Source organism: Equus asinus, chromosome 11 (genome assembly GCF_041296235.1).
Source record: "Equus asinus isolate D_3611 breed Donkey chromosome 11, EquAss-T2T_v2, whole genome shotgun sequence".
In the NCBI taxonomy this organism is placed as follows: Eukaryota; Metazoa; Chordata; class Mammalia; order Perissodactyla; family Equidae; genus Equus; species Equus asinus.
The window spans coordinates 70835319-70857705 of record NC_091800.1 but is presented as its reverse complement, the minus strand read 5'-3'; the positions used below and the strand labels follow the sequence as shown (position 1 = coordinate 70857705).

General features: G+C 38.2%; 1 protein-coding gene across 13 annotated transcripts in view; it reads right to left on the bottom strand.

Annotated features, from left to right (window-relative positions):
* Positions 1-22387, bottom strand: part of MBNL2 (muscleblind like splicing regulator 2) — a 154190-nt gene that overhangs the window by 8331 nt on the left and 123472 nt on the right. For 4 of the 13 annotated variants that reach the window (XM_070520047.1, XM_070520050.1, XM_070520049.1 and 1 more), the window contains one exon: positions 18012-18047. The exons of 4 other annotated variants lie outside the window; for them this stretch is intronic. In XM_070520047.1, the coding sequence (XP_070376148.1) occupies positions 18012-18047 (36 nt within the window). Of the gene's footprint in view, positions 1-16627; positions 16723-18011; positions 18048-22387 lie in introns of all 13 variants that reach the window. 5 more of the 13 variants (XM_014864874.3, XM_014864870.3, XM_070520053.1 and 2 more) reach the window with 2 other exon arrangements.

The following is a 22387-nucleotide window of genomic DNA, read 5'->3' as shown; positions in this document are numbered from 1 at the left end:
AGAGATAAAATATACCTGTTAAATATTTGTGTGGCCTTACTGAAATCTGAGGGACTCTCAATGGAGCTGGTACCCCTAGCATGGGAGCTCAAGTGGAAATTTCCAAGAAGGGCTGCTGGGTCCAAAACAAAACTGAGTTTTGTTAAGCACAAGGCAATGTCTCATTCATCTTTACATCTGTAGTGTCTAGGATAGGGTTGGGCACATAGCGGGCACTTATTGACTGTTGGTTGCACAGAAGGCTGAAGGAAAAAGGATTTACTGAGGACACAATGCCACAATGTTGGCATCAACAGAAGACCAACAGACCACTCACAAATGCGACATAGCAATGGAGGCAGGAAAAGAAGCCCTGGACAATATATATCTCTGCATCCTTTCAGGGTAATTAAGGATTCAGGAACATCCAAGAAAAATAAACATTCTTCCCCATTCTCTCACCTACATATTTTATGTGTAGATAAAAGGAAAAACATTCCAGGTTGGGGGCAGAATCACTCACAGAGTATAGAAACATGGCAGATAAACAAAAATGCTACCTGAAGAAAACTTCTAGACTTGATAGATTTCTTAGAAATATTTTGCCATGGTTACAAGGCCTTGTTTCCTTAGAAGTAATTAAAGAAAGGATGTTTCACTGTCTCCTTAAACAAAACTTATTATTAATTTAAAAATACAAAGCTGAATGGAATTTCCTAAAAATATGGCAAAGCTAAGGAGGCTTGCTTCTTGCTCACCATCCCAATATATTTTTCTTTATTCACAGTTTTCTTCTTATTCTGTCACACATGTGCCTCTTCACTGCTCTCCATTGGCGTTCCTCCCGCCTTCAGTCTCTCCACTATTTAATATTCTCTCCCTCTTCTCCCTAATACTCTACACATCTTCTCCATGGCAGCCACAACTGTCTGAAATTCTCTGATTTTGCCTGAGAGGTGAAATTTGTGAAGTATTTTAGTTGAAGCAAACTGGGCAAAGGCAGAGGGACATTTGTTCATTTTTGGCTGCAAAATAATTCTGTACTTAATCATAGTATGGATTACTAAAGTCAAAAGCAAATGTCTTTGGTCTCTTGGTGAACATACATTATCAGAGCAATAAATGAACACTTTCAAGAACTTTGGTCTATTTTATGACTATTTGTAAACTTTAATTGTATAAGAAGTTCAAAGATAATTAGTGGTATAGGAAAAGACGCTTTGAAAAATAGCCATATTCGTTATTTGGGGGGATTATTGTTCTGAGGGAGGGCAGTGTCTCATGCCACATTTGACTTGTTTTCAAAATGGATTTTTACTTAAACAGAAAAGGCATCAACTGGGCTTGTGGGAGAAAATTCTCAAATATGACAAACAGTTTCACTCTTGAGAAAAGCAACCTGAGGTTGGTTGGAATGCCCACAATATTTAGCAGACCTTAAAAGAGCAGTTTAGTCAGGATTGTTGTTTTGCTCTCTGTCATTAATATAAAGTTCACATTCAAAGCTCTCATTCCTCTATTTTCAGTGACAAATCGTTTTGTTGATGACTCATTTCTGTCTAATATTTTCCACTCTGTGATATTTGAACAAAAATATTCTTAGATATACTTTCTAATATGTGAAAAATTCTCATTTAAAAATGTTAATAATTGAATGTTTGCATGGAAGGCAATAACATTGGCCTCACTGAAGATTACTGACCAGGGTACACATTGACAATTTATATTATCTGGGTAAAATACATATATGGAAATTCTTGATTTGAATAAGATTCCACTTCTCGCATGAGTCCATGTCACATGTGGACCAATCCAGACTCTTGTGAGCATTGCAGTCAGGCTTTGATCATGATCCTCTCTCCAGCCAGGCCCAGCCCCAGCCAATTCCAACTCCTCTGAGGGAGTTCCAAGGAACATTTGTCTTGCTTTCATGGTGAGGTGGGAATCTAGTCCTCAGATCATCTAACCATCCATAACGTCATCCAAGGGTGACATTTTCTCCTATAGGATATAAATGAGGAAGGAGGTAAAAGGATATGGAGCAAGACTTTTTATTCCTCGTGCTTTCCCCTGATGCTACAGAAATGTCTAAAACAAAAACATATTCAGAAGTGTTGTGTGCTTGTTCAGGAAGAGAGGAACTATGAGACCATGTTTGTTCTGCAGGTGCCAGAAAATGTCAAAACAAAACAAAACCCTAGATTGGAAGGGCCACACAACAGCAGGAAAAAAGAAGTAGGCAGATCAAACTGTAGCATCCAGGAAAATGAGAAAGAGGGTGCTGTAGATGCGTCTGACTCACAGAATGTGTCTGACCAGGAACAGCTCCCAGCTTTTATCTTCCTATTTATCACCTGATATTCTTGACTCTACACTGTATATCACGTTCCTAACTCCACAAACCTTTCCCAATGAACATTCCAGTCATGGAATTCACCATGGATTGTGGTTCCTCTACCTCCAGCAGGTGGAGACGGTGAAAGACTTTCCTAACACACCGCTGTCTGGGAGTTTGAGTTAGGCATATGCTTTTGGCATCTTTCTTGAATCTCAGAGATACAGAAACACCTGTGAACATGGTGTTTGGCCTGTTCCATGTATTATTGTTGAGCAATGTTATGAGTTAAACTATTGTAGACCAGCCTGGAGACCTAACCATCAAGTCCGTCACTGTCTCTGTAGGAAAATTATTTGAATTCTAAACCAAGTAACAAAGGGAATTTTGAACAATCAAACATTTTTAAAATTAGAGACTGTCCACATAGTAAAGAAGGCTAAATTCCTCTACTATATGAAGAAACAAGAATATAATAATATTTGGGGCACATTATTTAAGAAGATATTCCAAAACATTATAGAAAGGATCATAAAATATTTTTTCTGAAAATATTACATTTAGAATATTCACAGTGAGATGTGTAGCAAGTGAGGCTATGTGAGATTAAATAGGCTGCCCACATCTGAGGCAATTTCATTGAAGGTGACCTCTGAACATGAAGGTAGAATCTAAGAAAACTTTTTTCATACCTTTAAAAAACAGTTTATGCAACAGCTAAAAAAGAAATTTTAAAAGCTTTTTTCAATATAGAGTTTTTCTCCCAGTAATAAATTGAAGACTCAGGCCAAGAAAAACCACAGAAACAAGATCTTGTTGGATTCAACATAAAGCCCCCAATTCTGCTCAGTGCCCTCCTTTTGTATCCACTACCATTATGTTGGACTTAGAATCCTGGGCACATTTTGGCTGTAGTATTCATTTTAACAGTGGAGCAGAATGTATAATTCAGTCTTCTGAGAACTGGCTTTTAAGACACTAAAGGCAGAAAAGTAACCAAATGCTAAGACTCAGTAAAAGGAACGGTAAGATGAATGTTATGCACAGGACATGAAGTATGCCTTTGGGTACTGGAATCATCTTGCACATTTCTTGAGTTGGTGAGATATACTGCTATCTAACAAAATTTCCAGAAAAATTTGTTTTGTTTAGTTTTTTTCCTTTTTAGTTCTTTGCCTGTGTGTTTGTGTATGTGTGTCAGGGAGAGAAAGAGAGAGAGAGAGAGATTAATAAAACCATTCAATTGTGTGTAAAATCATGGTGCAAAGGAAAAGTTAAAAAGTCCTGGAGTGGAATTTCAGGAGGCTTGTCTGTGCCACCAACCAGCTTTGTGACCCTTCTGAGCCTTGCTTTCACACTCTGCTTGTACCACATTGACACCTCTGCAGTGTGGTGAGTATTTAAACCAGGTTACCATCTGTCCTCCCCAGTAACGCCCCAGGAAGTGCCAAAACATCATGGTATAATAGATGGCAAAATGGAAACCCAAGGAAGAAAATACATAAGGGAAGAAAGCTCCTATGTTCCCTTTTATTTCTTTATTACTAACTGCTCCCTCAAAGCTCGGTGGTTAGGCCCATTCTTTCAGCATCTCTGCTTTTCAAGATGATCCTTATTATATGATAATTACTTTGACTGTAAGTATTTGCATGTTGGTTTATTGCCTGTCCGCCTTACTATGTAAGGCCCATGAGAACAGGGACTATTTTGTTCAATACTGTATTCCCACAATTCTGAATTTTACATGACACATAGTGGGCTCTTAAGAAACATTTGTTGAGAAAAAGTGTGAAGATGCATTGCCACCGAGTAAATAGTGGGCTTTTGTTAAGGCCTGGCATCTCAGGGTAGACCCAGCTTCTAACAGAAATGGTTCACTGAGGAAAAATTTGCATTTGCACTCAGTTCCCTGCTTTCTGAAAACAGAACTCTTAAAGGGAAAAATGGCAACAATAAGGAATTTTTAATGTGAAAAGAATAATTTTATACTATGAGATTTAATCAAACAAAAACCTAGTTACAATTAGGCTCTTTCTTTCCAATCCTTAATCCCTTCTTCTTTGGAGAAATGTCTATTCATATTCTTTGCCCAATTTAAAAAATTGTGGTAAATAGGCATAGCATAAGATTTGCCATTTTAACCATTTTTAAGTGTGCAGCTCAGTAGCATTAAGTACAGTCACATCATTGTGTAACCGTCCTCACTGTCCATTTCCAGAACTTTTCCTCATTCCAAACTGAAACTCTGTACCCATCAAACACTAACTCCCTATTCCCCTTTCTTGCCAATACTTAACCTCTTCCTTCTTTCCCTCTCTCCCACCCTTCTTTTTATCCTTCCAATTTTTGTCTTCAAAATGGGGTCCCTGGCTCTTTCTTTTTGCGTGCCTGAATTGTCATTAAATTTCCTGGCTCCCTTTCTGATTTAGCTCTGTGGTTTTACTTACAACTAAATTAATTTTGTAGTCGCTCCTTTCACAGCTGCCTCCTCCAGGCTGCCCAAAACATTCATTCTCAACTAGTGATGTTCAGTTAACCTGAGACTGATATGAAGGTAAGGTTCTGTGGAGACAGTGGAGAAAAACAGTATCTCTCTTTTAAAATTATTGTTGTTTAAAAAGTTAAAGAAATGAAAGTCCTGGATGAGAGGACTCCTCTTGGTAGACTCTTTTCAGCCAGAAGTTCCTTATCAGTTTATCACCCTGGAAGGGTAAAATGGCATGCTCGTCCATCTGCTTTCCAGCTCTTGTTTACTGGATTGAAATTTGAATTTCTGTGTTGGTCTCATCAACCAGCAATATTTTCAGGCCATTTCTGATACTGAACTTGGACTTTAAAAAGGTTTGCTTCCACTAGAACTTTTTAAATAGTTAAAACTTTTTAAACCGATAGTTAACCTCAGTAGTTAGAAGTTTTTAAGGGAACCACATAAAGAATTTCATCCCAATCCTACATTGACCACAAGCTCCAATCTAATTCAAATATGGTGGAAGACAAAAGCACAGGATTTGGAGGCAGGTGAACATGAGTTCTAAACTGTTTAGCCACTTCCTACGTGCTTGAATCTGAAGCAAATTATTCTTTAAGATTTTCTCTCCTCTGGAAAATGGATAAGACACTTCATAGGGTTCTGTTGAGTGTTAAATGAAATAATGTATATAAAGTATCTGATATATAATAGTGATTTTTGATAAATGTTGGCTCCCTTTCCTTAGTATATTTAAGATTCATAATCCTAAATAAAATTTGGTTTCAGCTTCTATTTAAACAGGCATTCAAATAATAATATTGTGCATTTAAATATTATATAAGCTCTATGGCACTCCATATATATTAGTAATAAATTTGATTTTGATGATATTAAGATGTTTTAAAATGTCAAATACACTTTTCCCCTTTATGTATATGAATATCCTGAACTGTCAGTGACAATTAAGTAAATATAGGCTGACTTTATTTTTTCATGAAAGTCTTGGCTGTCAATTCATATTAATCATTTTTCAAACTAAAACCTTTTATTGTAAAAGCATCACAGCCAGCAGCCTATGATGATCAGTGTTCACTGTAGTAGAAAGTTAACATCCCATGATAATGGGCAGGACATCCCATTCTTTACAGTTAGACCCAGTTCTAACCCAGCTTCTAGGCGATATAGGTGTTTTACCACAGGTAAGTGATTCAACATCTTTTATTCTTAGTAGTCCTCATCTCTGTAGTGGGAATCAAACATTGTCCCTAACTCATAAGTTGTTGTGAGATTAGATAATGTATTTAATGAGTGCCTAGTGGTAGTAAGCACGTAACGCCACTGTTACCACTTGGTAGTATTTCACCTATTCTAATTTCCGAGGCTAAGCCACAAAACGTGAATATTTTGACAAGGTATAGCATTTACTAATAATTCTTTGATCACTGTGCTTAGAGAAAACCACTATTTATGGACACTTCTGCACACCGAGTCTTGTCTAATAAACATCCATACTTCAATTTTCAAGCCTTCAGCTCTTCTCACATAGGTCCCACATACAAAGCAGAAAGAATGAGAAGACATATTATAAGCTTATGTTAAAAAAAAAAAAAGCAAGTCTTAAACACCTTTTCCAAGGCAAAGGGATAGAATGGGATTTTCTTCTCATTCTTTTACACACTCCTTAGATTTCCCTGTTTAACTTCTTTCCTTGTTCAAGGCCATCCTTAATGTTGCAGAGGTCAGGGAAGAGCAAAGAAAAGAAGATGAACAATAGGAATTGATTCAAGCAATTCCTTTTCTCCTGAATCTTCATAACTAGGGTGGTTCTCTGGCTCTTTCAAATATTTCGGTATAACAATGACAAATATTGAAAGAATGACTAATGGAAGAGTTATGAAATTATTACTGGAAAAAATATTTGGAGAAAAAGAAGGAATTAAGTTTAACATCCTTGGGTATCTTTTTGATTCCTCAAAAACCTTTCTAAATTCTAAGGAAGATTGTTCAAAAAATTACATAGCTAGCATATTCATTCTGGCTCGTGGTTTGACAGTGGGAAAGAAGACTGAGCATGGTGTTATGAGATGAGTTTCTAATCCCTTATGTAACCTTGAGTAAGTCACTTAACCATTTTAAGTCCTTCTCATTGTAAAATGGAAGATTTGGAGCTTGGGGAAAGTTCTAAATCTGGTTTTGCTGCTTAAATAATGATCTTGGCCAAGTTTCTCAGCTTGTCGAAACTGCAGTTTCCTCATCTATGTATTGGGGATAAGAATAGTCCCTAACAGAGCCATTTTGGGTTTTAATAAGATAACTCATATGAAAGGCTTAGAACAATGTCTGGCACTTGGTAAGTACTTAATAAAGGAGAGCTGCTTGAGTTATCTTTGAGCTGTCTGCGTGCTCTGTAGTACTCTGGGGCCCCTTCACTGATCATTGAAAGCACTTTCTTGGGAAGGCAGTGTGGTGAAAGGTAAAAAGCACTTCTCTAGGCAGGACACAGATAATTGGGTTCTGGTCCTGGTTCTCTTATTATTTATGTGACTTGAATAAGCCACCTTGCTGATCTGGGCTCTTATTCCAATTTAGAATGTAACTTGCATCATCATTTTCCTTTTTTAGGTTATTGTAGAGCTATGGCATGATTGTGGTAAATTTGCTCTTATGACTTATTGCCTTTCATCTCCTTGATGTAGTACATGTGGGTCTTGGGTCAGACCTGCAATGCCTGATGTAACCGTGACTATGGGAGAATGAGTGACATTTTACAACCATCAACTTAATGATGCTGCTTCCAGAAATGCATTGTGGTGAATAGTGAAGAGTGTCTGTATTTGATTACAGGAAGCTCATTGACATAACCTCTGAGATCTCTGAAAACTCCAGAGCAAGAAGAGTGATGAGAATAGTAGAATTTGATCACTGAAAGTAAAACAGACAGGCCAAAAGCTCCGGAATATTATACCTAATGCTGAGATGTGATGGATTTTAAGTGCTAGAATAACTGTAGGTTTTCCTAAACCAATGTCAAAAAATACCAGTCAACAAATTTTCTTTTATAGTACAAATAAAAGTGAAGATGTGTTGACTAGAACCATTGTTTTTATGTAAGTCGTTGAGAGAGATGTCTTACAGAGAAGGTTGATGTGGAAGTTGGCAAAATCCACAGGTACTACAGAAGCTGAAGAGCCCTGGGAAAGCAAAGAATCAAAACGCCTCCTTGAATTTTTCTGACTCTTAATTATTCATCCTCCCTCCATATTTTCTCTCTATCCCAATTTCATCACTTCATCAATGAATTAGCTTCCTCACCAGTTAACCTGTGCTCAGCCTATCCCAGCTCATATCCATCCACTCTCTTCAAGCACATTAATGTTTCCAAGTCTCTCATTTAGCATTTCACTGTCCTGCTCTCATCTTGCCTGTCAAGGTGCTCAGTAACCTAATCCCTCTTGGCCTACTCAACTGAATTTTCTAGTACTGCCCAAATGCATCCTCCCTTTCACTCTCCTACTCACTGCAGCCTAAAAGCAAGTCATTAAGCCCATGTGAGCCAGTGTCTCCTCTCTTTAGATCTGACATAGTAATAGGTGCTCCATCTGCCTCTACCATGGAATAAAGTCCAAGACTGATTCTGAAGCTCCTGTCTGAACCATACAGGCTACTGGGGAAGAATGTGGGATAACGGGGAAGCATTGACTTCAAGGTCAGATAGCCTTGAGGTCAAATGGGGGCTCTACTACTGATTAGAGCTGTGGCCAAATCTGAGTCTCGATCTCCTCACATGTAAAAGGGGGAGAATAGGAACGATTGATAGGGTTAAATGTGAGAACACACATAAAGCATAATGCTGGTACATTTTTTAAGTGTCAGTTTCCTTTTCCTCTTACCCCACCCCCATCTCCACCCCTTAAGTTTCACACTTAAGGAAGAAGCTCGTCTGTTCATTATCTAAGTCCTACACACCCCTCAAGACCTACCTCCCCAGCTCCTTTAGGGATAAGACCCTGCCATGGAGCTTACTTCCCATGCAGTAATGTTTGAGTATTTGACTATTTCATATTGTGACATTGTCTCATTGCTTCATGTCTCTCTGACTAGGCAGGAAACTCCTAGGTATCTTTAGCACCTCTCCACACTGGTGGCCCCTAGAATGATTGGCAGACTCAGACAGGTCTGACCTTGGAAGCCATTGCTTCCAGTGATGTGCCCCAGAGGGAATGCTAGAACGGGCTAAGAGACCAGACCTAATGCCAATTGTCTTTGACATGTAGTGGCGTCATATCCAGTAAGCGGAGGAACAGTCAGGTTAGTTGGCTGTTCCTCCTTCCTATCAGGAAGCAATGAGGATCTCTCCTCTCCGTCCACCCACACAGAAAGGCTGGCAGCTTCCCCAAACACGCAGGTAAAAATGAGAGAAGGCAGGCAGCAGTGGCAGAACTTGGGGAGATAAATGCCTATGAATCAAAATTTTACTCTGTTCCTAGCAACTTTTATCAAGAATGAGACCCCATTCATCTCTCAACCTTGACAAGGGGTCCGAATTCCTGCATTGCAGCTAGTTCTCTTTCCTTAAAAATTTAGAGCTAGAAATAAACACACATATAGGATGAACTGTATATTCATTCTGCTCAAAAGAGAAAACCTAAAATTAGAAGAACTGAGCGTGATTTTATTATCATCAACAAAAGCCAAAATACTACTGGGAATATGACTTTTCAATCTGAAAAGATTCTCCCCAAATTTCATCAAAATGCAAAAGATGGGATTTGAGGTATAAGAAGTAGGACAATCCACCAGGCAGTAAAGTTCCACATAAGGACCCTTGACATTTTCCCTTTAGCTGCACGAAATTGGAACTGATATTATGTCTTTAGGTGCGATATACAAAAGAATTCTATCCAAGTTTCTCACCATGAGGTGTAAATTATTCATGAAAAATGAAAATGTACTAGATTACAACACTTACATAACTTAGCCTTTCCTTAGAGAATCTGCAAATACATTTATTAATTAAACCTCGTGGGAGTCCTGCAAAGCAGATGCTTCTGAGGCAGGAAAAGAAAAGGTCTATTGTTTTATTTTCTGATTTCTTGTAGACAAAAAATAGCCTGCCTCTAAATGGCTCTCGTAGATCCACGTCCACCTAAGACAGACAGAGTTCCCCTTCCCTCTCCTCCCCTTCACCATTTAACAAATTTTGACTACACTATCAAGTCTGGATTCCATTGCCCTAGCCATGATGCACCATGGAATTTAGACTCAAATTGCCAGGCAGCTTTAACTGATAGCATTAACAGAAGCAAACACCACAATTTTTATAGGCTTGTTTTTTCACTTGAGAGGGACAGCAGGCTCCAATCAATCTCTCTCTCCATACACACACACACACACACACACATACACACACACTCACTCCCGCCTACCTCTCTCCACAAAATATTTGATGTGGCAATTCTGCTTCATTTGAAGCAACCAGCTCCAGTACTGAAATGGAACCCCCCTCTATAGTTAGAATATTAGCAAAAAGTTGGAAGTGGGTAAACAACTTTAGAAGTATGATGCTGAGACAGACGTCTCAGGCTGAGTGCTATGACAAGGGCTGGATTCTGACAGTTGCTATCTTGGCCTTTTTGGAGCACAACACACTTGGGGCCCAGCTGCTTTCTGTAATCTGTTACCAGGAACCAGCAAGCTGCGAGAAAGGAGTGTTTCACAGTTTGATCATCCGCACACGGAGGCCGGCCACTTTACTGTATATTCAGGAGAGGTATCTGACAGGAGTCTGCTCCTCCCACACTGGGGCTTTACGGAACCAAGATTTTTCTCGTGAAGAAACACAGGCTCCAAATGGGTCAAGTGGTGAATACTGGGGGAGGTTTAATGCCTCCTACATTTGTCTGAATATAGTCCTGCCAGATGGCTTTGAATAATAGATGCTTTATAAAACTCTTTGAGATGAGAGATAAGTAAAACGTGACCTTACCTTTCTAGATTTCTTGTTTAATATAGGATAACTTACATATCCAAGAATCTACATACAAATAGCTTTGAGGTTTATATATGAGAAATAATTAAAACCTGATGCTTTTAAGCTTTTCTCTTCCCTCTCTAGTAATTCGTATCAGGCCAGATAAACCATAATATATGAATCTGGTTGCATGTAATTATTTTATTTTTCTGATGAGATATTGTTGAAATTGATTATCACATATCGTAAACAAATCAGGCATGTCTGATTTTGAAAATTGGTTTTCTGACTTATCAAATATTTCAATAAATAGACAGTTATGTGTGTATGGTATATTATTAACTAATTTTCAATAAGCTCTTCCTAAGGCCAACTTTCTGTTGAATGGATTTAATCTTTGGAGGAGGGTTCAGAAGATGTGACAAGACCTTGAGCTCATACTTTTAAACATAAATCATGACTTTGTTGGAGATGTGATTAGAGTTGGTTCACATATTGGCAGACATATAATTTGATTTCATCAGCTTTTTGGACACTGCTTGGGTGCTCTATAAAAAGATTCCTAATATCCAATGTGTAAGAATTTTTCTTCCTGGTATGGATTTATGATCCAGAATGAATTACATGAATAATTGTCTTCACTGTCCACAGAGCTCCACCTGTGGAAACACAGACCATGTGTTTTCACTGCAAATCTGAAGGGACTCTTTCTTTCGAGCAAAGCCCTGGGAGGTCTTTGAGCTCTGACGTCTCTTTTAGGTAGGAGGTGGGAAGCAGCATGTTAGGGGTAAGCTCACTGGAGGCATCTGCCCAGTGAGTCTACCCAGCTGCTGTCCTTGAAGGGACTGAGTTCAGGTCCTACAGAGGCAGCTTCCTGTGGTTCACCTTTCATGTCAGCTCAAATCTCTTTTTCTTCCATGTGACATTTATTTGGACAGGTTTTGCCATAGTATTAAATAGTTTTTATGTTTCTCTTTAGCTTAAAGTAACTCTCCCTATGTAATGGGCAAAGGCAAGACAAAGCAGGCCACTTGCCAGCTGCCACTGTCCCAGTTTAGGCTCTTGTTAAAACCTCTCAATGGTCTCCACAGACTCTCCTGCCTTGAATCCATCTGCTCACTCTTCCTAGAGTTCTGTTTTGTCACTGTCCTGCTTGAAAACCCTTCCGTGGCCAAATGAAGGCTGAATCCTTTAACTTGGCATTTAACATCTTGCACAATCAGAATCAAACCTACATGGTAGCCACTCTTGCAAACTGAAGCTCTGACCAATCTGATTGTTGCTTCTTCTCCGCTAAACTTAACACTTCCCACCTCTGCACACTTGTGCCATCATTCCTTCTATCTCATGCTGATACTAAGTTCTTGTAGAATTCAGAGGATAGAAGGAGTACTTCTAGCTCCGGGGGTTCAGGGAAAGACTCAGGGTATAAATTGTATTTTAATTGGTCCTTCAAGGATGTTATTAGGAAAGTTGAATAATCTCCGTATATAAATGAAGAAACTAGACTTAAAATATATTTATTTGGAAATTTTTTTTCTCCCCTTTTGAAATAAAGTGTAGTTTTGAAATAAAAAATAATAAAGCAATGACAGCTTTATAGAATACTATAATAATCAAGTTATAGGAATTTCAATCTACACTCATTTTATTAAATAAAAATTTTTATAATATGAAAAAAACTAGGTAATCCATGTACTAAGCTGTTTACCTCTACCTCTTTTTTTTTTTTTTTTTGAGGAAGATTAGCCCTGAGCTAAATACTGCCAATCCTCCTCTTTTTGCTGAGGAAGACTGGCCCTGAGCTAACATCAGTGCCCATCTTCCTCTATTTTATACGTGGGACACCTACCAGAGCATGGCTTTTGCCAAGCGGTGCCATGTCCACACCCAGGATCTGAACCGGCAAACCCCGGGCTGCCGAGAAGCAGAACGTGCAAACGGAACTGCTGCACCACCAGGCCGGACCCTACCTCTACGTCTTTTAATGTATACTTTGAGATTAAATTTGTTTCAATATAGGCATCTATAGATTTATAAACTCTGACCATCTGTTAGTAGGCTGAAATTGACTGATTTATATGGTATTCTCATTTTCATTTCTGGGTTTTCTTCTTCCAAGCTATTTGTGAGATGATTGGCAGAGGCTAGGAGTAAAGTCTAGGGCAGTGATTCACATACAAGAAGCCCATGAACCTACTTTACTAGGACCAATGACTAATTCTTTTTTACTTCTCATCTACTTATCTTACTCGTATAGAAATTATTCATAATTTTCAGTCTTCCCACTGGCTATAACATTACATGGAATATTAATATATGGTTATATATTATGATTAATGTATATCAACTATATGGTTTCTAAACATGACCTGCTATTACATAACTAGCTCGAAGCTGTGCTCAAATTCAGTTCATCTCCCCAGCTTAGGATTCACCTTTGTTTGAGCCACATTAGCAAGACTCTTTCATTTCAGAGTTTGTTGCTGTAGGGTCTCACTCAAAAGATAGTTTCATTTGTGGAAGAAGTGCTTTCTGTGTATTATAATTATAAAGAGAGGCAGTGCATCGTGGTGGTTAAGACCAAGGCCTCTGGAGTCAACTGCCTGGGGTAATTCCAGCAAGACCATTTATTAGCTGTATGACTTTGGCTAAGGTAGTTAGCCTCTGTTTCAGTTTTACTATCTACAAAATACGGATAATGGTAATTGTACTTACCTCATAAGACTGTTGTAAGGATTAAGTGAGTATATTTGTACATCTGCATCCTCTCTCATATAATATAAAATATGTAATAAAATAAGTAATATATGAAAGAGAAACCACTTAGGATAGCATATTGTACATAATAAGTGGTTTGTAAATAATAATAATATTATTAGGTATAATTTGTATTTTAAGGCCCAGAGACCTTAACTGAAACAGGAAATAGCTGTTAGTAAACTTGTTTATTGTATTTTTATTTATATATCTACTCCTAGAGCTAAATAACCGAAATATATTTTCCAAATGTATATGGATTTTGTATTTATTTAGTTTCAAATTATATGTCTAATTTCAGTTAAAACTTTCATTGCTGGCATCTTGATTAAGCTCTGAGGATAGCATTTAAAGATTTGTTGCTTGTTCATCTTGGCTTACCATGGGGTAACAGGCAAAGGAACACTGGACCAGAGGAGCTGTCATGGGATGTTTTGGTCTATCGTCTTTCTTCTATGAATGATTTGTATCTAATGACAAATACCTATGAGATTTGAACTATTTGAACTGACAGTCTGAATTAACCAAATGAACTGAAAAATTGTCAAAACCTCACCACATTTTGTGTTAAAGACAGATGGCATAATGAAGGAGAAGAAGTGAGGATGCTTATCATTCACTGAACTCTGGACTCACTAGCACGACTTTCTATTCTCTTTGTGTTTACCTATATAATCTCATACTTTGGGCCTAGCATAACAGCTATGGAACCATACGTTCATCGAATCTTAGAGCTGGAAGGGACTTCAGAGGCCATATAGTTCTACTCTTCCTTTCATAAATGAGGAAACTGAGATTCATTATGTTTAAATGGCAAATCATTCACATGGATATGCTTTGAATTTAATTCAGTAGGATGGTAACTTGTCATCAAAGTCACCAACAATCTCTGAATTCTGAATTCTTGGGCACTAAAAGAATTTCCAAGTTCTTTTGTAGCTGCTTTGCTCTTTGAAACTTGTTGAAAATACATGAAGAATATTATGTGAAAATTTATGTTTACAATTATTTCTTTTTCTGTGGTTTTGTTGCGCAAGCAGACCTTCATCAAGAGCCACTAAAGTATTTCTCTTCTCCATCACTGACGTGCAATACCGCAACTATTACATCTGACAAACTGCAAAACGCAGAATCTAGGATTCTTGAAGCTACTGTCAGGTACTCCTCTAATTGTATTTCTTTGGATTTAATTGAAGTTAAACTCATTACTTCCTTTACCAACCACACTCGGCTGTAAAGTGATATATTTTAGCTTCAGAATATTCCATGCTTTCTACCCCACCTCCCTACACTCATAAATAAACCTACATGTAAGCATGCAATCTCTCAAAGTTTTTTCTACCAAACGGAGCCAAAAAATCCCTAGGCTGGAAAAATATATATTATGTATGATCAAGTATTTATCACAAATAAAGGAATTTATCCTAAAACTCTAAAATATTTCTTTATCTTGGTTTCCTTTCTTAGGAAAGATTTCTGTGTTAGAAGTTTAACTTGACATAACATATAGTTAAAATTCAATTGTAATGAATACTACTATATTATACTTCAAACTTGTTTTCTTATAAAAGGGCTTTGTAACAAAAATTGTGTCAAAAATCACATAAACATGGTTCAAGGAGGCAGGACTTAGGCATAAAAGAAACAGACATACCAATTCCCTATTAAGAATGAACAAGTGAAAGAGATGCCTTGAGCCTAATAAGGGAAGGATGCAAACCGTCTCTCTCCCTTCTCCCTCCCATCATTTAAAAAAATCTTCCCAGCAAAGAAACTTATCATTTGCTGTTTGGAGCTGAGCTGGCTTTCCTTAGAGGATAAGTTGGCATTTCTGAGGTGAGTGAAAAGCTGAAGAATTATCAATAGTTTATAACTGCCTCTGAGTGCCCACTTGGCGTCCCCTCCCTCCCTCTTCATTCTTTCCTGCTTTTTCACAATTTGGAGGGCACAATAGAAACTGTCATGGGATTTTACTTTTATTCCTTCATTCAAGTGCACTCACGTCTATCTTTTCAGTGATGAAACCTATGGCACTAGAATCACTTACTGATCTGAACATGGAAAGACGTGTGAATCAGCCCTTCCCACCTGCACAATTCAGGCTGGAATCTGCCACTTATGCCCTTACACAGTTTCCCCCCATTTCTCCCATCAGCTTGGACCTGCCTGCCGGCCTACTCCTATAGCTCTTTTCATCTTTTATCAGTACAGTTGATTTCATTAAAAAAAAAACAACTAAGTTAAAAACAAAACAAAAATTGCTCTTCTATGAAGGGAGGGCATGCACAATCAAATGTTTTTCTAGGTGAGGTGAGAGTTTATGCTCATACTTGTCTCCTGTGACCAGGAGCACATGTTTGCTAGTTGGTTGGCTGGGGTTAGGGTTACAGCCAGCCTGTGACTGCAGAGCGGGAAATAGCCACTGGCTCTCACTGAGAAATAGTACATCCATGGTCTTATTGGCACATGCATTAAACCAACAGAGTTAAACGTCCCTAATCAGTTATATCCAGCCTTTGTGAACTTGGTGGCCTCGAACTCTTCCTCCAGTATGGTTTGGCTCTTATGCCAGTATTTGAACAGGTAGTAAGGTTCCGGAACCAAGTGAGTTTGGGAGCACAGAGGACCCAAGTGAAATGTTACCAAGAATCATTCAGACCTCAAATTTGACATTAAGGGAAAAAGGGAGACTTTTCTAAGAGGAGAATCTTTTTCCTCCACAACAGATGATAGGGTCTGAATGAACTAAATCAAAACATAGCCAGTTTTGAAGCACCCACAAGTGTGCTTTTACAATTTTTCTGTGGCAATTCACAAACTACTGGATACGTAATGCTGTACTAAAAGGAATTTAAGCCTGTCAGGTTAATTACACAATATTAGGTACGAAAACAAACAGTGCAACACAAAACATAGCTACATCATTATTTGCAGTAAATGTTAACTCTAAATAAGTGCAACCTGTCCATAAATGCTTGCTATAAACTAATTAAAAAAATAAAATTTGATGGATAAACATGAAAAAAAAATTCTCACCGAGAATTTTTTTTTTAAATATCAGCACTCATTTAGAGTTTGGGATTTGTGAAAGAAAGCTTTAAAAGGAGCAAACCTGATTGGCTGTGGCTGTTGCTGCGAAGGGGACACTTGTTGCAGGAGTTGTTGCTGCAGAGACAGTGGCTGACGTAGCGCTGTGCATCATGGGTACTTTCAGGAGGGGAACCATGGGAGCAATGAACAGGAGGGTGTAGCATTATGGTAATAGAAGTGGTATTTTGGCATGGTGAATATCAGAGCAGCAAGCCATCATGGGTTAAACCAGCAGATGGCATGCAATCACAATGCAAAGCAAGGAAGCATGGGAGAGAAATAAAAAAGGGAAAATAGCTTATTACAAGTACAATTAAAGGAAGTTTTAAAACATAATCAGTGATTCCCAGAAAGGCCAAAGCAGATTACTTTGGTTGATGTATTTATAAACATTTTACTTCTAAGAATAGATTATTCCCAATTCAGAGTCTATGGTGTACGTAATAACGCTTGCTTCTAAGAATGCAAAATTTAATGTCTAATGAAGTGAGAATATATGATATTCATTTTTAATTGTCATTCTAAAACATCAAAGGCTCAATATGTAGACCTAATTTGGGATAGGATATTCTTTGGAATTAATTGTGGTTAAATTGAATTTTTTGGTCAATTTGGGCCTGCTTATTTGAACTGGCATTGCTAGTGGTTGTGGTTTATTTTGGTTAATAAATGGTGGAGCAAAAATCATGGCCTTGATATAAATTCTAACACAGTTACTGTGAAATAGCCAGACAAACTTTGCCAATGTTAATTTTTCTTGACTCCAAATGACACTAATCCATATGTCCTAAAGACAGACTTTTGTACCAAGGCACTGGAATGTGTGGGGATAACTATGTACTATTAAAATTTAACATCTAAGGGAATGCTAAGGTACAAATAATCATCACAAATAATGAACATTTAAAATTAAAAAGGATAATAAAGCAAGGTAGTTCTGACATTTGTTTTCAAAATACATCCATTTATAATTTTTTAAAATAAATACTTCTGGGAAACTCTGATAACTCTAACACACAGCAAAGAGGAGATAAAGGCACACCACCATGAAACTTTAAAACATTGATGAAATTAGCCTGCCTCTCTGACAAAGTAAGTTTTTTTTTATTCTAAACCATATAAACTATAAATAGAAACAAAATACAGATCATTAAAAAGTAGACTCGTACTTGTGGTTTTATGTTTTGTAGTGGTTGTCTAGCACCGTGGTTGTTCCAGTCACATTAAAATGGTCATTTTCTTAAATATACAAGTACATTTTAAAAACCTCTACGTTAACTCTAAAGCCAAATAAGCCTTCAGATCTACCAGTTCCTAAGCATTTCTACCATCTCTGAAATAAATTTCAAGCACGTGAAGGTATTGTACATAATATAAAAGACAAATAAAAAAAGATTGAAACCTACCAATACTGGTAGCGGGTGTCATGCACAAAACTGACCCTGCATGTCATGCAATGGTAGGTGGAAAAAGTGAATAGAGGAAAAGAAACAGGTTAGCGGTTTAGAGTTAACATTCAAAGTGAGATTGAAGCACAACCAGAAATAAGTAGGGTTAGTTAACACAGTCCTTTAGAGTCATTCACATTTTCAGCACTGACACATATATCTGACTCATTTTAAGCCAATATTATTCAAAGCTCACTCCTTAGACTACTTTTCACAGTTTCTAGTCACATACGTCGACATGATTCTAAGAAGAATGGCATGTGATAATGCTGCAGTGTCCTTCCTCTAACACCTCACAGTATTTTACGGACATTATCAAGTTAATCCTCCAAGGTAGGAAGTGAGTTTTTTTACAGATGAAAAATCTGAGGCATAGTAACTACTCCAAGGTCATGTGCAGTGTAAGTCAAGGGTAAGGCTAGAAATAGAATTCTATTCCTAAATCCAGGTCAGGTTTTGTATTCACTAGATTACACTGAGCTTATTGCATTAGAAGTTTGCTTGTCTGATTGTAAAATGTTTCCTGTCAATAACAATATGAAAAATAAAAACAGTAATTAAGATTCTGTATTCTCCAAATCAGGGCTTGCAGGTCAGGTGAATTTTAGATTACTGCTTGAAACCCCTACAACATAGGAAGATTGAGCTTCCTGTGATGGAATGACCTGGATGTGGATATGATCTGTTTCTGCTACGAGATTCATTACGATAAAGGAGTGGTATCTAGAAATAAAGCCTAAACACTGCAGAGGCAACATAATGCAGAATTGGGGCTGAGTTAGGACCAGGGCTAGGGATTTTTGTCATGGCTGCTATTAGGTGAACCCTGAGGGGCACCTGTGGCGAAACTCCAAGTAAATCTCCAGTTGGTGTCTATGAGGGTAGGCAGGAGGGAGGAAGGGAGGATTTCAGCCCTTCCTTGGGAGGAGTTGCCTTACCTGGGGAGGTCTTATTAATGTACTTGAATCAGAAAACTCTGACCACGAATAGTAATGTATGTTGTGGAGTACTGAAAAAAAGAACTGTATTGAAAAGAATTGTCTACTTCTGGTTCAGTTCCTTAGAATGAAAATCAAGGTAATATGAAGATTTAGATAACTGAAGATTGGGTGTCACATAGGTGCCAGAGAATAAGTTTCTAATGAACGTGTACCCAATGAGGGTTTTAGAACTGCCTTGTGAGACACTAGATGAAGAATCTGAGATGCGTAGGTCTTTATTCTCTCTGCTGAACTCTTCACACCTGAGGGAGACTTTCTGCCTGATCTACATTTTGATTAGGCTAACATTACCTAGTCAGGAAAAGAGGCTATTTAACCAGGTTACGACTGGATTCTTCAGCAAACGTGCTAATATAGCCAACTTAAAACAAAGACCCAAACATCTCGAAATCACATTCACAACACCCTTTCTTTGGCTCTATCTTTCTAATACTCTTTATGATCAAACTTCTGGAAAGTTACCTACACATAAATTTTCACTTCCTTGCCTCCATTTATTCTTCAATCCTCTCCAATTTGGCTTTCATTTTCACATCTCCACTCAAACTGCTCATGTCACCAAATAACTCCATATTTCTGCAATCAGTACGAACGCTTCCATCTTCATTTAACTTCCTGAGTCTCAGTAACATTTAGCACTTGGCCACTCCCTCTATAATAAACCACTCTTTTTCCTTGGACTTTCTGATAACACAGACACGCACACACACTCTCTCTATATATATCTCTCTATATGCTTGAGTTTTTCAGGACTCAGTTCTGGTTCCTTTTCATCTACTCTATACTTTCTCCTGGTATATCATTCAATCCATGATATCATTCAATCCAGGATCTAAATACTATCTATGAGTTCAAGGCTTCCAAATTTATGTATCCTGCCCAGCTCGCCTCTGAGCTCCAGGTGCTAATGCTCACCTGGCCCATCCACTTGGATGTCTCACAGCTGCCTCAAATTAACATGTCCAAGCATTGATCTTTCCCACAGAATCTGTTTCTCCACCTGAGGGAACACTGATGGACATCACCAGCTAGGTGGTAGCTCCAGCCTAAACTGAAAGTTATGCCTGACACCACTTTCCCTCGTGAAATTTCCTGGTCCAACTCACCAATAAGCCAAAGCAATTCTGCTTCTAAAATGCACCTTGTGTTTGCCTGTTGGTCCATCTCTACTGCCACTTCTCATGTCCCGGTCACCATTACCTTTAGGCTCGGCTATGCAGTAACCTCCTAACTGGTCTTCTGGCTTGCATTCTCATCCTCCCTTTAGTCCATTCTCCACTGTGCTTGCAGAGGAAACCTTTCCAAATACAGGTCTGTTCATTTCTCCGCTGGAAATGATTCATTGCCTTTTCATTGCTTTTAGGATAAAGGCCCCCTATGGTCTAGTCTCTGACTATCTCCCCAGCTCATCCTACACCACTCTCCCCTGGCCCCATGATCCAGCCAGATTAGCCTTTCATTTCTTTGAACAGAACACATCACACTTTTGTCCTACTTTTGGGGCTTCCTACAAGCTGTCTCCTCTGCCTAGAATAATCTTACCCTACTCTTTTCATCTTCCAGGTCTCAAGCTACATGTCACTTCTTTAGAAAACTGTTCAATTATTCTTTTACCTATCTCCATATGCCATTTAAATCAATTTTCTATTTTTAATCTTATTGAACTCTTTACTTTTTCATTCATAGTACTCATAAAAATTTTAATTATTTATTTATATGAATATTTATTGAACATCCATCTCTCCTCCTATACTGTAAACTCTGGGTGAGGGGCAAGGTTCGTGTCTGTCTGGGTCTATGGGGCACTTAGCAGATGGTCAGTTGGTTGAATAAACTGTTCTCAGCCTTTAGTGAGAGTGTGTTGGGAGCAATTGGTTCCTAAAAATTTATTAAAGTACTCAGTTTGTGAATGATTTCATTTTAAAGTCGACTATGGCTGGATTCAAAGTTATCCCTCTAAAAATTCCATGTTATTCTCTTGCATTCCAGTGTGGAAGGGCTTTCTTGGAGGGCTTTCCTGTGTCAGGCATGTGAATGTCATTGGGTTGCAAACCATCAACAGCAGTTCCTGCAGCCACACTGGGCTAGGATTGGACACATCACTTTGTCTTCAGCTCAGGATGTGGCTGAAATGCTCAACCAAATTAATTTGATGAGCCTCTCCCTGCGTGGCCTAAAAGTGATATGAATATTGGAAACGCATAGCTTTTGCTGTATGTGGCTGTTAATGCCAGATTCTAGTCCTGATCTTCTATTCAAGGCCCATCTCTGCCTTTCCACCCCACTCCTACCCACCCCCTGCTACAGCCTCTTAAGTACTTTACAATATAGCTACAAAGGACGACTTGCTATTCCTCAAATACACTCTTCCCAAACCATGCCGTCCCCTCTGCCTGAATGCTTTTCCCCCGCTGGTAACATCTTCCTTTCAAAGTCCTAAGCAAATTTCTCCTCCTTTGGAAAGTCCTTCTTTCTCCACATCCTTTGTCACCACCACCCACTGCACATGCCGATGGCCAAATAAATTGCCTCTTTCTCCTTCGCTCTCAGATCGCTTTGCTCATACCCTAAGGTAGCCCTTAATGCTTTGCATTAGATTTGGTTTTTGCCTAGTTCTGAACTCCTTTGTATTCCCATTACTGGCCCTGAAGCCCAGAACATACTATGTGTTGGAGAACTGTTTGCTGAATTGAATGGGATAAATAAATTTTGCTGTGGGTATGTAGATATCGTTTCCACTAAACACTGACAGATCTTTCACCAGGGTATGTGAAAACCTTATGTAACATTATGGTTTCTGATCACTAGGCAGTGTTTGTGCAAGCAATTTTCCCTGTTCTATTTATCCTGTATTTCAATATAATGAAATTAATCAAGGAGAGATTCAGTGGGTCGTCTTTGTTCTGACTGGCTGAAGCCTTTCCCTAAGGCATAATTCAATCAACAAAGCCTTCGTAAATGTTTTCTGCTTCAGTTGCATAAATATTTCAACTCCAGAATCTGTAAGTCAGAATTATCTGGACAGTTCCATTAATTATATATTCCACTTTGCAGCATAGATACAGCCTCAGTTTTTCCATCTGCAAAATGCAAATAATTATGCCTGCCACTGGCAGAACTATCTTGAAGAATGAGACGTCTATAAGAACACTTACAGTAACTCAGAATAAACCTGTCAGAGAAATGCCAAGAATTATTATGATGCTATTTTTGTAAGTGTATGTGGTTTTTGCCACTTTCCTAACATAGCAAAGAAAAAGTATAACTATCAGGTTAAAATAATCCCTATCAAACAAGAAAAATCCCACCCACTGAAATGTGCCAGGGCATCAA